This window comes from Leishmania martiniquensis, chromosome 16 (genome assembly GCF_017916325.1).
Source record: "Leishmania martiniquensis isolate LSCM1 chromosome 16, whole genome shotgun sequence".
Lineage (NCBI taxonomy): Eukaryota > Euglenozoa > Kinetoplastea > Trypanosomatida > Trypanosomatidae > Leishmania > Leishmania martiniquensis.
The window spans coordinates 466,796-480,222 of NC_090151.1; the positions used below are offsets into that span (position 1 = coordinate 466,796).

At 63.9% G+C, this 13,427-nt stretch overlaps 2 protein-coding genes across 2 annotated transcripts; both read right to left on the reverse strand.

Annotated features, from left to right (window-relative positions):
* Positions 1 to 212: 212 nt before the first annotated feature.
* On the reverse strand, positions 213 to 6,794 carry LSCM1_05766 (uncharacterized protein; the record flags this gene model as incomplete). The annotated part of the gene is made up of 1 exon (XM_067323209.1): positions 213 to 6,794. The coding sequence occupies one exon, from the start codon at positions 6,792 to 6,794 to the stop codon at positions 213 to 215; it is 6,582 nt and encodes a 2,193-aa protein (XP_067179844.1).
* Positions 6,795 to 7,930: 1,136 nt separating this feature from the next.
* Positions 7,931 to 13,411, reverse strand: LSCM1_05767 (uncharacterized protein; the record flags this gene model as incomplete). The annotated part of the gene is made up of 1 exon (XM_067323210.1): positions 7,931 to 13,411. One exon carries the CDS (start codon positions 13,409 to 13,411, stop codon positions 7,931 to 7,933), a length of 5,481 nt encoding a protein of 1,826 aa, XP_067179845.1.
* Between the last annotated feature and the right edge of the window lie 16 nt (positions 13,412 to 13,427).

The window sequence follows — 13,427 nt, forward strand, 5'->3', positions numbered from 1 at the left end:
AAAGAAGAGCAAGATTCTGCAGGAGGCGCCGCAGAGCGGAAGGGAGGGAGGGAGGGAGGAGGGGGTGGGGGCGGCCGGCTGATGCGGCATCTCCACCAGCACCGCCTACTCGTCTGACCGCCCTACACTTTCTGCCTCCCCTTCCCACTCGCCTGCTCACCGACGATCTTCAGCTTCGAGAGACGCGCGCGAGACAGAGGGATGCGATGCGCTTACGATAGATAGATGAACGTGTTCGCGTCATCGGGGCTGCGCTTCACATAGTCGCGGTCGATGAGTCCCTCCAACTGTGCCTTGACATCACGCCGCGAGGGTACGAACTGGCGTGATAGGTGCGCCGTTACGGTCTGGAGTAGGTCCTCAAAGAGCACGACGCGGCGACTCTTGAAGATGCGCACAAGGGCGGCATCAAGCAGCACCCGGCGCGTCGCTTGCACATGTCGGGCGACCGCCGCGTCTTCATCGGCATTCGCTGAAACAGGCGTGGTGGCGACCTTCGAGGCTGAGCTAGACGGCGTCGCGTGCGGGTCCGGCCGAGAGGCGAGCGGGACCCCACCGCCAAACATGTCAGCATCGCCCGGCGGCAGGCCTGTGGGGCGAGTCTTGGGCAGCGGCAGGTGTATCTTACGCAGCTTATGTGTGTAGAACGGGTTCAGCGTAAAAGCGTCGCTTTCCATGATGGGAGCTGTCGCTGCTGTCGCCACACCGCCGCTGCCCGTGCCGCTGTTGGCCGGAATGCGCTGCAGGAGGTGAAAGGCGCGGTGCTGCGTCAGCAAGTGGAGGTGAGCCCGCAGATAGTGAAAAGGCAGTCCAACTATGCGAGCGAGCTCCGCCCCCGTGAGCGCGCCGCCTTGTCCCGCGTCTGCCCCCTCCGCGTTGTAGGCGTCACTGACGACTAACAGCAAAGTCGCCAAGATTGTGCTCGCCACCACCTGCTTCGCGCCAGAGACGAGCTCGACGGTGAGGGTGGCGCTGCCAAGGCTGAAGACCCACAACAGAGTGCGCGAAGGGTGCTGCTTCGCGTAGTGCGCCCGAAATGCTTCCATGCCGCGCTGTAGCGAGATGTGCGTCTGCAGGGGAGGCATAGCATAGGTAGGCCACTGGGCAGAGGTGATCAGCTGCACGCGTATCTTTGCGGGGAGTTCCTGGTAGGCTTCCTCCTGCTCGAAGAGCTCTCGCGTACGCTCTGTTCCCTCGTAGTCGCGCAGCATCGCCTCGAAGGCATGTGTGCCTGTGGCGCCGACGTACAACTGAAGGAAACTCACGAGCTGTCGCTCCGCCTCCATGTTCAGCGAGGCCGCTGCGGAAGAGCCGTGGGCGGCGCGCCCCACAGCCAATGACGGCTTTGTCCTTCCACCCACGACCCCACATGCCGCCCCTGACGGAGCTCCCGAGTGAGGTACCGCTGGACCGCTCGAGTAGCCGAGCAGCCGCCGCGCCAGGCACAGCCGGTAGTGCTCGAGGAATGTGTCCTTGTCCTCAAGCAATGACACGAGTTGGGCAACGAGGCGAAGCCGCTTATGAAGTTTGCTGCTCAAGACTCGACCGCCACCGCGCTCCTGCTGGAGGAGGGCGTCCGCGTAGCGGGCGAGCAGCGTCGATAGCTTCAACTGCTGCACCGCTTGCGGGTAGTTGGCCGCAAGCTCGACGAGAGGGAGGGTGGCCTGCCGAGCGTCCCGGCTGAGCAGCACATTCGGCAGGTCTGCGCCGGCGCTCGAAGCGGGGCCGCGCAGCGAGCCGTCGGCAGTCTCTGCCTTTGCTGCTGCCGCCGCCGCCGCCATGAGTGCTTCGTGGGCGCGCTGCTGAGACGTCTGCAGCACGCCCTTCTGGGTCCAGCGGACGGGTCGCATCAGCTCCTCTGTCGCGTCTGAGAGGGCGCGGTGCACGATTGCATGGTTGTGGAACACGCCCTCTACGAGTTCCGTGTAGCGCTCCATGAGCGCAACCAAGCCTGCCATCAGCTCCACTCCAGCTGCTTGAGGGTGTGGTTGCTGCGACGCTGCTGAGGCCAAGCCGCTCACAGCGCGCAGATGTTGCTCGATTATATCCGCCGCATCTCGGATCAGCTTTGTAATGATGACGGCGGCCATCAGCACAAAGCACTCGTCTTCGGTGACATCGCTGAAGAGGTGGTAAAGCGACTCGAGCGCGGCCAGCGCACTTGTCACACCGCCCTCGCCCTCAGCGGAGACGAGCCCGCCGCTGTCGACAGCGGCGACGGTTCCCGTGGACAGGACCGACTGACCGCCGAGTTCTCGGTGAGGTGCAAGGGCAGAGCCCGCCGCAACTTTTTTGCCCATTGCATAAGTACCGCTGCCCGTTGCGCTTATCATGCATGGCATCGTGGCCGTGGCCAGTGTCGGCTGCTCTCTCTGTACACCCCTCTTGCCTGCCCAGTCCCCGGCATGTGCCGGGAAGCAGCCGCTGCTGCTACGGTCGATGGAGGAGGTGGCCGCGGCCACTGTGGCGGGAGTGTCGCTGCTCGCCGCGGTTGTCTGCTGCGCCACGCTCAAAGCGCCACTCCCGTGGTCGCCGTGTCGCCTGCCGTCTTCCTCTTCCACTGCTGAGGTAACAAATAATATCTGCGACGGTCTCCCCTGCCCCTCGCCCATTGCGAAGGGGAGAGAGGGAGCTGTGCGTGGATGCGGCGAGGGCAGGGCGTGGCTCGCATGGCTGCCGTGCGCCGCGAGCGATGTCAACGCCTCTAGCTCCTTGCTGCCGCCAGGCTGCGCACCACGGCTTGCCAGCAGGCCGGCCTCGTCTACTTCACCCCCGAGCGGCGTCAATGCCGCCACGCTGCCGATTTGCCAGTGGAAGGCGGCAGCGTCGCGGCTGCCGCACACTTGCGTTCCTGCACCACCAGACCGCGCTGCTGCAGCTGACAATTGCGGAGCCAAGCCGAGACCGGCTGCCTCCACGCTAGAGCTCCATACATCCAGCACTGCACGCAGCCCGAAGCGGGCATCCAGCAGAATACTGCGATGCGGCTCCACAACCAGCACCTCGTTCAATGCAGACCGCAGCGAGGCGTGCAGGAAAGGCAGCTGCACTCGCCTCCACACGTGCTTCTCAAGCTCCTTCACACTATCCGCCCACTCCACGTAGCCGCGCCGGCCCTCTTCCGTGCTGCGGTGCGCCTCACGCGCGCAACGATAGAAAGCGTAGATGCCGGCGATGTACTCGTTGCCCACGTCTTCCATGACAATCGTTGCCAGCGGCTTCACGATCTCCTTGACGATTGTGCCGAGGTGCAGCCGCCGGGCAGCGGCCATGCCTTCCCATTGCTTCAACGCCTGCTTGGTGAGGCTGTGGGTGGTCGTGTTGCTTTCCAGGCGATCGTGTAGCTCCACCGTGCCGCGTAGGTCCACGACCACGACGGGCGCAGAGATGCGGCCGATTACGGCTGCGCTTCCCTGCTGCTTAGCGCCGCGGCAATCGGCTTCCTCTCTACCTGAAATCTCACCACTGTCACCATCACATTGTGCTTGCGGCCGCGGCACGACTTTGCCGTCGGCAGTGGCGCCGCTTTCTCTTTCAAAGGCGGAGGGCACTCCAGCCGGGGATGCAGTCTCCAACGCCGGACTTGCCCATGGGCTCACCGGAGTGGAAGTGGCACGCTGGTCACGGCTGCTGTTGCTGCCGCCTCTTGGCCCGTCGCCAAAGCGCCCACTGGTGAAGAGGGACATCAAGCGGTGCCGTCGGAGTCCCTGGGGGCGCGCGCCAGACCGCTCTTCGTCACCGGCAGGCGGTGGCGGCGCCGTGACTGTGCCGCTAGCGATGGGCGGGTTGAGCGTGTTCTGGCGGGGCGTGCTCGCTGCGCTGCTCGCTGGGCTGTGACTTTGGCCACTGATGGTTCTATGAGCACGACTGCTGGTGTAGCCCCGCACGGCTGTCTCCGCGGCTGCCATGTCCGCGGTCGCGGGCGGAGCTACACCAGCAGTGGCAGCCGAAGAGGTGGCGAGTTGGGCGGAGGCGCTGGGTGCATTCGAGCTTTCCAGCATGGCCGCCGCTGCCGTCACACCACTACCGCCACTGCCGCTAACCCCTGACCCCGTCTGGGGTGGTGGCTGTTGGGCCACCATCGAGGACGAGGTGGATTGCACAAGGAGTAGCAGCTCCGTTATGATGCTGTACGTGTCTTGGATGAGCCCCAGCTGCTCACATGCTACCTGGCCTGTCGCCTCGAACACCTCGCGCACATACTGCATCAGGTGACGCAGCTCAATCACCAGCAGTGGCTGAAGGGGCTCGTAGACGACCACATAGAATACCTTAAAGCACATGAGCGTGATCGTGTCCATACCGAAGCGACGCGTGTAGTACTGGTCCAGATAGCGGAAACACGAGAGCACAACGCTGCGGAAGACCACGAATGTGTGCCATTCTTGCAGGAATGTGTAGCAGAGACTAAAGCGGCGCTCATCTCGGCGGGGGGCACCAGCGGCGCGCACCGCGGTTGTTGTCTTCACCGCTGCCGATAAAGGTGGGGGGATGGGTGAGGTGGATCCCGTGTCCGACATCGCGCTGGCCTCAGGCGGGGCAAGGGTCACGGTCGCATCTGGCGACGATAGAGAGAGTTCATGGGCAACGTCGTCTGCGGCGGCTACCGAGATGTCACTCGCTGTCTTCGTGTCTGAGGACCATGTGCGACGCTCAGAGGCGGAGAAGGGCCCTGCATTACTCTTCGGCGGGGAGGGAGGGACAGTCGTGACGGTGCTGCGCATTGTCGCGGACGGCACTGTCGAGGAAAACGGCGAGGGCACGTCGTCAAATGGCGTCAGAGTCGACGTGAACGGTGACCCACAAGTCGGCAGCGGCTCCCTCGTGCCAACTGCATGGGCATCGCCGCTGCAAGGGCCTGCACCGGTGCATGCTGTAGCGCGGCCACGGGCACCGCCGCGCGCCGCCGCGGCATTAGCGCCTTCGCCAGCGTATTTGCCAACGCGGAGCCGGCGCTCACGCGCCACTTTCTCGGAAGAAAAAGAAGAGTTCATTGTGTGCAGTGAGTCGTCGTCGGCGTCAGCGTCCGTGCGCGAACCGACGCTTCCCGCTTCCGTGTCGTTGAAGGACGCAAGCGCGGCTACCGAGCTGTTGTTGCTGCCGCTGCCACAGCGCTGAAGCTGCCGAAGTGAGTCTCGCGCTGCGGGAGAGACAGTGTTTACTTCACAAAGCACCTCCTCTTCGTCGTCGACAAGCACCCGCCCTGTCTTTGACGCGACGCGGGTGTGACGGGGGGAGCCGGCGCTCTGCGCCGCCATCGGCAGCGCTTTTTCGCCGATGGGAGTCAGCAATCGTGCCATGCGCGTGAGGGGGCTCAACTCAGCCGAGACGTGGGCCGCTTGCTGGGTGCTGTGGCGGCTCGTCACCGACGGTAGGGTGAGCGGGGCGTGCTCCGCTTTCACTGGGGACTGCGGAGGGCTCGTTGTGGCGCCGGGCTGCGCGCTCTCAGCGATGGAGCGACCCGTGATCCGCTGCAGCGGATGGAGGGGCATCACGGCAGAATGGCCCCCCGGCGAGTGACGCACGGTGCAGTCAAAGCCAGCGAAGGCTGTCTGGAGCTCGTTCGCCGGTGCGGGAGATCCCGAGGATGCGAGGGCGCCGCTGCTGCGCGGGCGAAAGGGGATGCTCGAACATGACGTCCACGCAAACGAGTTGGTGCCGCGGGCTCCACCGCTGCTGCTCTTTGCCGCGCCACCGTTCGCCGGGCCTGTCGGCGTCGGCGCCTGTGGCGATGGCGGAGGCCGCCCTACTCCGCCATCGCCCTCGGTGGCGTGATGACCCCCGCCACCCGCCGGGGACGCTCTCACCGCTCTGGCAGCCACGGCCGGGCTCGACAAGGGGTAGAGTAAACGTTTCATGAAGGCAAAGGAGCCGTTGCCGTTCCCACTTGCAGCTCCCATGAAGGATGAGTTGCGGCTCGCTTCACTGGTGGGTGTCCCGTGCACAGACGCGCTTCTCACAGCCGTGGCGATGCTCTTGAAGCGGCCCCAGCCGCTGCTGCTGCTGCTGCTGCCAGTAGCGGTGCCGCTTCCGGTTGGGGCATTGCGGCTACCTTGACCCCACTGAGGGCTGCCGCCGTTGCTGCGCGTGCCGGCGTCGTCCTCTGTGCCTGTCACGAAGTGCACTCGGCTGTGGTCAACGTGCCGGAGGATGGGGAAGAGGACGTGGGATTCAAGGATGTGCAGCAGCAGGAGCGCGAGGCGTGCGTAAAGCTCACGCGACTTCGTCGGATCGCCACTGCAAGCGTTGTAGATGACAGTGTACCACCCCATCCGGTGCTTTGGGGTTCTCAAAGGCCGCAGGGAGCTCTCGTCGCCCGTCTGCAGGGTTGTGTAAACAGCGAAGAGGTATCGGTCGATGTTGCTCCACAGGGTCTCTATTGGCAGCGGCATCTCTAGCTCGGCGGTGGGTGAGGAGGACGGGGTACGGGGACAGCCGGTCGAGAGATGGGTTGAAGCCGAAGAGGCGCCTTGCCGCCCTAGGCTTGGCGGCACCTCCATCGCGTTAAATTCGCTTTGGAGGACACGAGAGTCGTTTCCGTCGTCGGCGCTGCGCGCCCTGCACCCTCTGGCCTCAGGGGAGAGGCTCTCCGCAGTGCGGGGGCGCGCCTGACCGCGTATGCTCCGCGACAGCAGCAGTGACTCCCCGCCAAGAGCAGCGCCGCCGCGGGTGCGCGTGTAGCTTCCTTGTCGTTGGTGATGCGCAGTCTTCTCGTATGGCTGGTGATCGCCTATCGGTGGCTGCTGCCCCTGCTGCCAGGTGGATAAGCGACTTCTCTCCGCGGTGTTGTGCATCGAACACAGCGTGCGAAGAGAAGAGAAGCAAAAAAAGAGAGAAGGCGAGACGAATGCTCCTCCTCGGCGGAAGCGGGTGGGAGTCACCACGGCCACAGTTGCAGTAATAAACGTGCGCGAGATGCAGGCAACGGTCTCCGGATGGACCGCCAACGTCAGCGCGAGAATTAACGCGGCCTCTTTACCTTTTGAGCGCACTTCCAGCTGGGTCGCGCGCACCCTCGCGCTCCTCCACACGGCACTAAGAGGTGCTCTGCGGACGTGGACGAATCAAGCGGGGCGACGATGATGACAGAGGAGGGAGGGAGCCTTGGAGGAACAGAGGGAGACAGGGATGGGGGCGGGTGTGTGTGCAATCGTCGGCGATGATGCGGCTGGCGCATAGAAGGAGGGGGGGAGGTGCGCTGTAAACATATATATATATATGTATGTGTATGTGTGTGTGTGGGGGGGGGGGAGGGGGAGTGCGCAAAGTTGACCAAAGGTATGCATGCAGCGGCAGCGTACAGCACCGGTGGGGAAGACCGAGGAGACGCTAAATGGGAAGGGCGGGATGACAAGGGGGACATGCACGCCCACAATCGTTCCAGCGCCGATGGCGCCAGTTCGTTTCGCGCCCCAAAATATACTTGAGAACCGAAGACGTGCACTTCCTGTAGCGTGCCCGCATTTTCTGCCGTCCCCACCGGCAATCGCCCACCGAAGAGGGCTGAGGGTAGGCGGCAGGTGAAAGATGAGGTGGGACTCATGGGAAGGAGAGAGAGAGCTCTGCTGCGGTGCTTGCCAAGATCATGCACACGCGCCCTCACTCGCTCGCTCGCTTCTTCACCTAGTCGAGAGGCCTTCGCCTCCCCATCCCTCCTCCCCACCCCCCCTTTGCGCCGCATCCCCCTTTTTTGTTGGTCACACGCGATGGTGTGTGTGTGTGTCTTCCACTGGTCGATGGACTTGATCGTCCCTCCGACGAATACCGCCGAACATCCAGCTGCACAGCAGCAGCAGCCACACCTCGCTATTTTCACCGTCATTGAGACCGTTCCACACACACACACACACAGAGGGCGGTATGAAAGGGCAGCCGCACCAGCTGGCCGCCACCAACTCGTCCGTCAGAGCGCCCCTCCTCCCTAAAGCTTTTACTTCCCCCCACGCGCGCCACGATTCTTATCGCCACTGCTGCTGCCGTTGCTGTTGCGCCCCCCACGACTTCCACTGACTGCGCCAGGTGGACTGGCAAGACGAGAGCCCCGTCCGCGTCCGGAACCACTGGCGCTGTTCTTCAAGCTACCCAGCAAGTCTTTGACGCGCGTGGACGAGGATGCCGCCGACGACACAGCGCTACCGCCGCTGCGTCCCTGTCGAGCCGCAGCGGCGCGGTCTTTCTCGTCGCGCGTGCCAATGGCTGCGCGGTGGCCCACGACGCTGGCAAGGTTGAACTCCCCACTACCTTTCCGGCTGCCAGAGCTGGACTGCCCAGCGCGCCCAGTTCCTTGCTGGAAAGTTCGGCGGCCTTGCACAACGGCTGGCCCACCAGCGCCACTGCCCACCGCAGCCTCTTCGGCACTGCGACCCTCCAGCACGTTGCGCCAGTAGCGCTCCGCGTTGCGGCGGAACTCCTGCTCGATGGCCGTCGACGCTTCGCCCTCCAGTGTGCGGAGCAGCCCAGCATTGGCGATCTGCGCCTCGGCCTGGGCGGACGGCATTGTGGCGCTGTATTCCTTTAGAAGTTTCCCGTAAAAGCTTAGCAGCGGCGCGACACGGTAGAAAAAGCGGTTGAAGCTGTCGACCAGCCGCGGGTGCGACTGGGCGCTGCCGCTGCGGCGCTGATCACCGCCGGCACTCTCTTCCAACAGATATCTCAGCTTTGGGTTGGCGGAGATGCCGCTGAAGAGGGCTGAGCTGCGCAGCGCCTTGAGCAGCCCTTGGTCATTTTCGGTGGTGACGCACACCACCTCCTTTTCGCGATGCGTCATGTAGGTGAGCGACTTACAGTGCGCCGCAATGAAGCCCGTGGCGGGGACGCGGGCCGGACCAGCGAGGATGCCGTATCGTCGGAAGCGCTCCGCCGTCTCCATGGATTCGATGAGGGTGCTCTCGTACTGGAACGGGCCCATTTCCGGCGGCAGCAAGCGCACCTGGGTGTACTGGCCCGTTCCCTCCGTGCCATCCGCGTGGCGCGCGTCATCCACCTCAAAGTACGCCACAGCACTCGTCAGCTGCTCCGGATGCGCCGAGATGCGTCCCAGAAATTTTACAAAGGCCTCGATGGCGACGGTAATGTTGGGCACGAACTTGCCGGCCGTGTAATCGGCGTACATCTGCTCTGCTGTTTGGTAGTTGTTCGAGCACACGGGCAGGAAGGCGTTCAGGAATTCCTGCCGAAGAGTGGGGTTCGCCTTGTTTTGCTGAAGTGCGTAGAGGACATCTGCAGCAACGCCATCCTGACTCCACGCCAGCTCCTCGAGCACCTTCGACACCATCTTGTCACCGCCACTACTGCCGCTGCTCCCCGCTTTGGAGGCGCCTCGCGTTCGCTCAAGCATCTGCTGCATGCTGATGGTGGCAGCACCACGGGAAGCACTGGGGTTCGTGATGCTGCCACCGTTTCTGCTGCTCGCGGTGGGGCCGCGCGACTGAGGACCGCTCCAGCTGAAGACAAGCGACACCGGCACAGCAAAATCACCGCCGCCAAGCGGCTCTTTTTCGGGGCACTGGGCGAGGCCGCGCACCACCACGGAGATGTTGTCCTCCGTGACGCGCATCTTCGACAGCAGCCTCGCCAGCTCCCCCACATGCACCAGCGTTAGCACCTTGGCGCTCTCCCTCTCCAGGCCGCGGCTCTTCTGCACCGTCCGTTCCATGACGACGGTGCTCGGAATGCCTCGGCCGACGATGCGGGCCAGGCCGATATGAAAGCGCTGCAGCACATCCTGCTGAATGTAAGCAGTGTAGTTGCTGTCGACACTGCTGCCTGCCAGCAGGGCACCGCCGCTGCTGCTCGTACAGGCACGCTGCACGAGGCCGACAATGTACGACTCATCGCTGTCACCGCGACGGAACTGGGTCGCGTGTTCCAGGGCAAAGGCGTTGCGGTCGACATCCACCCATATATTTCCGTCACTCATGAGACCCCCAGAAACGGTAGCAGACGCAGAAGCGCCCGGTACTGCGAGGCGTGGCACGTGATCTGGCAGTCCAGAGTTGAAGGCATCGAGTTCCTCCTTCAAGTACCGATGCAGCGCTTTGCACAGCAGCAATGAAGGCGCTCGCCCCTTCGTACGCCACTCCTCCACGGAGAGGAGGAGCTGGCGCACATTCACGTCAGACTCGCCGCACTGCTGCAAGGCCCAGGCGTGGATATCCTGGTGGCCCAGCTTCTCGTGAAAGAGCCGCACAAGGGGATTGCCGAGGCCAAGCACCGCCACGCGCTGCTGCTCCGCCTCGAGCGTGTTGAAGTGCGTCGTGTCGTGCTGTGGGGAGTGCCCGTGCGGGCCCAGTCCGAACCCCTTCGCGTAGTCCGCTGCAATGTCGCTGATGCGCTCACCCATACCGTAGGTCGTGCCGAAGGGTGGCCGCTTGCCGCCGAAGGGCAGTCGAGCGCTCTCAATGATGCGGCGCTCGCTGCTGTCCAGGAAGGCCATCTGCTCGCGGTTGTGCTCCTCCCAGCCGAACTCCAGTGGCGTCCACCACGATTCGTTGAGGCGCAGTGACTGCGTCTCCGTCGGTGACTTGACGAAGTTGCCGGGTCGGCGGCCGCTGATATCCCGCAGCGCCTGCTCAATGACGCCAACCTCAGCGTCGGTCATCTCCTCCGCCTCGCCCCAGCCCCACTCTAGCTCATCCCGGTCCACTGTCGGTAGCCCACACACGCGTTGGTGCTCCCATTTGCCCCTGAATGTGACCGACCGCTCGTGGCGCTCTGGAATAACGGAGAACGCCTGCGGGTTGTGGAAGAACTGCCGAGCCAGCAACCGATCCATGTACTCCTTCGTCTGAAAGTCGTCCTGCGTCGAATGCTGCGCGTACCCATACTTCTTCACCTTCGGTGTGTACTTGCCTTGAACGAGAGACGCCCACTGCTCTCGCTGGAACGGCGCCTGCTCGAGCTCCTTGAGGCGCTCGTCGACGAAGTCGTTACGGAACGGGGTGCGCCACGATGGTGGTTCCTGCAGCGGCGCCAGTGCCCCGTCTGCGTCCGTCAGGGTCCGCAGCTGGTACATATGCTTCACCGTCTCTGGGTTGCCGAGCGGAACGGCGACGCTGCGGTCTAGCACAGAGCTCCCGCCGCGCTGCAGGTGCCACTGCACGTACAGCTCGCCCCCACGCACGCCGACGACCTGCCCGAGGCATTCATCTGGCAGCGTGCGCTGAGCATCTAGTACCGCAACGACCGCGCGCCTCCGCCTTGTCTCCACCTTCGCGTAGTTGGACTGCAGTTGCAGGCAGTCCGTGCCGAGGCTCAGCAAACCCCTGCTCGCCTGCAGTGCCGTGTCGCCGTACATGGCGTACAGACTCCACTCCCCCTCCGCGCCGCTCTTGTCGACGCCGACGACCACCACGTCGAACGCCGCTACACCCTCCTGCTCCTTTGGGGTGAGGCGCAGCACCTCACCCGACTCAAAGCCACCAAAGACCTCGCATGCCTCCGCGGTGGTGTCGAGCAGCATCGGGGCGTTGCGCACCGGGTCTGTGTACCGCACCGCCGCGGGATTGGAGTACGTGCGACCCTTCACGAGCACGCGCTGCCCTGCGTGGGTGACGCCGTACGGTTTCAACACCTCCGCTGAGGTCTCGAATACGCGATACCACGCGGCGTCGGGAAAGACGCACCATGCAGAGTTCCCAGGCACTGTGGGAGAGTGCTGCCCGTACTTCTTAGCCATGGCGACCTCTTCTGCTTTGCGCGCGGCCTCCAGCTGCGCACGCCGCGCGCCGCGACTGGCGATGCGCTCCTTGAGGTACATCATTTCGCGCCACTCCGCACCGGTATACGCTTCCTTTGGAAGACCTGTGGCGAGGAACGACTGCTCAATGCCGTCCTTGACAGCCCGCCAGTTCGTCACCTGCTTTGTCTTCGGGTCGACCCGGTACGGCACGATTGCGGAAGTGTCGGGCTTCCATAGGGCGGGCGGCACCCGCACGACGCCCTCCTCGCGCTGCTGTCGGCGATACCTGTTCACCTCCATGTCGAGCCGCATCTGCAGCGGTGAGTGGGGCACACTCTGCGCGTCGCCCGTGTACTTGGCGGCTCTGCTCTCCAGCTTGAAAGCGTTTGTGAGGAGGTGCTCGTGCGGCGTGTTGTCCAACAAATTGTCGACAGCCTTTTCCATCGAGGGGGTGATGTGCACCGCTCCCAAGAGGAATTCTTTTGAGCCGCGAAGCGCGTTCAGGAAGTTTACCACCTTCGCACGGTGCTTTGTCTTGATGTAGACAGAGAGCAGCGCCTCCGTCTGACGCTGCGTGTGCGCCGTCGTGCCAAAGAAGGGGTCTTCCGTGGCGCGGTACCACAGAGCCTCGGCGCGGCGCATGACGACGTCGTACCATTCCCGGCCCCAGTGCTGATGCGGCGCCCATCGACCGCGGTGCTTGCGAAACGGCGTGCTTGGGTCACCCTCACCGCAGTAGCGCGTCGTCGCGTACGGCAAGCTGCACCGAGGGCAGTAGTCCTCGTTCACGTAGTTCGCCTCCATCTCTAGAAAGATGGCGAAGAGGTCCTCCAGGTGCTGCGGCCGCGCCTTGAGGAGCTGGTCGCGCAGGTAGGTGTCCTGGAAGTCGAAGCTACTCATAGCGTCATGGAAGGCAACGAAAAATTGGTGCACATGCTGCGTGTGCCGCGAGCGAAATGCGCCAATGTCGCCCACCGCGTCGTAGTGCTGCTGGATCAGAAAGGATAGGCGGTCGAACCACGCCTTGCAGTGTTCCACGGATTTGACGTCGCGCACCTCCATCAACTCCGGCCCCAGCACCTCCGCCGTCAGCGCCGAGGATGGGTTTGCCAGTTGGCTCCCGTGCGCGGTGCTGCGGTAGAGGGTCTGATTCCACAGCGGCTCGTAGTGCAGGTTCGTGATGGCCGGCCGCGGCACGCCCTTGTAGCGTTGGTCTGTATTAAGCTCGTAGGCCGAGTCGCCCTGACGGCCACCGAGCTCATCTGCTTCGAAGCCGTGGGGGCGCCCGAGCAGCAGATGCGCCTCCCGCTGGCCAAAGACATAACTGCGAAAAAAGCGATTGGTGCCCGAGTCTGTGTCTGTCTCCCAGAGACCCATGTGCTTGGTGTATACTGGCGTGATGTGCGGCAGCCCACGGCGGGATTTGCCGATGTTGTGCTCATTGCTAAAGAGGCCGTAGCGCTTGTCGTGGATGTACGACGGCTGACGCGCCTCGTTGTGCTGCCGCTTTGTCGCGTACTTGAAGGAGTAGCGCCGCTGCTCGTACAGGGGGACGGAGACAGCAGCAGCGCCAACGCTTCCGCCCAGCCCACCGCTGCCGCTTCTGCTATTGAGAAAAGACTCGTGGCCACCGAGGATGCCACTACCACCACCGATCGCAGCTGCCGCCGAGCACTGCCCCGTTGGGGAGCGTGCCGCCGTGTAGGTGCTTCGTGCGCGGGCACGCAGCATGGGGGCGGCCGCTGTA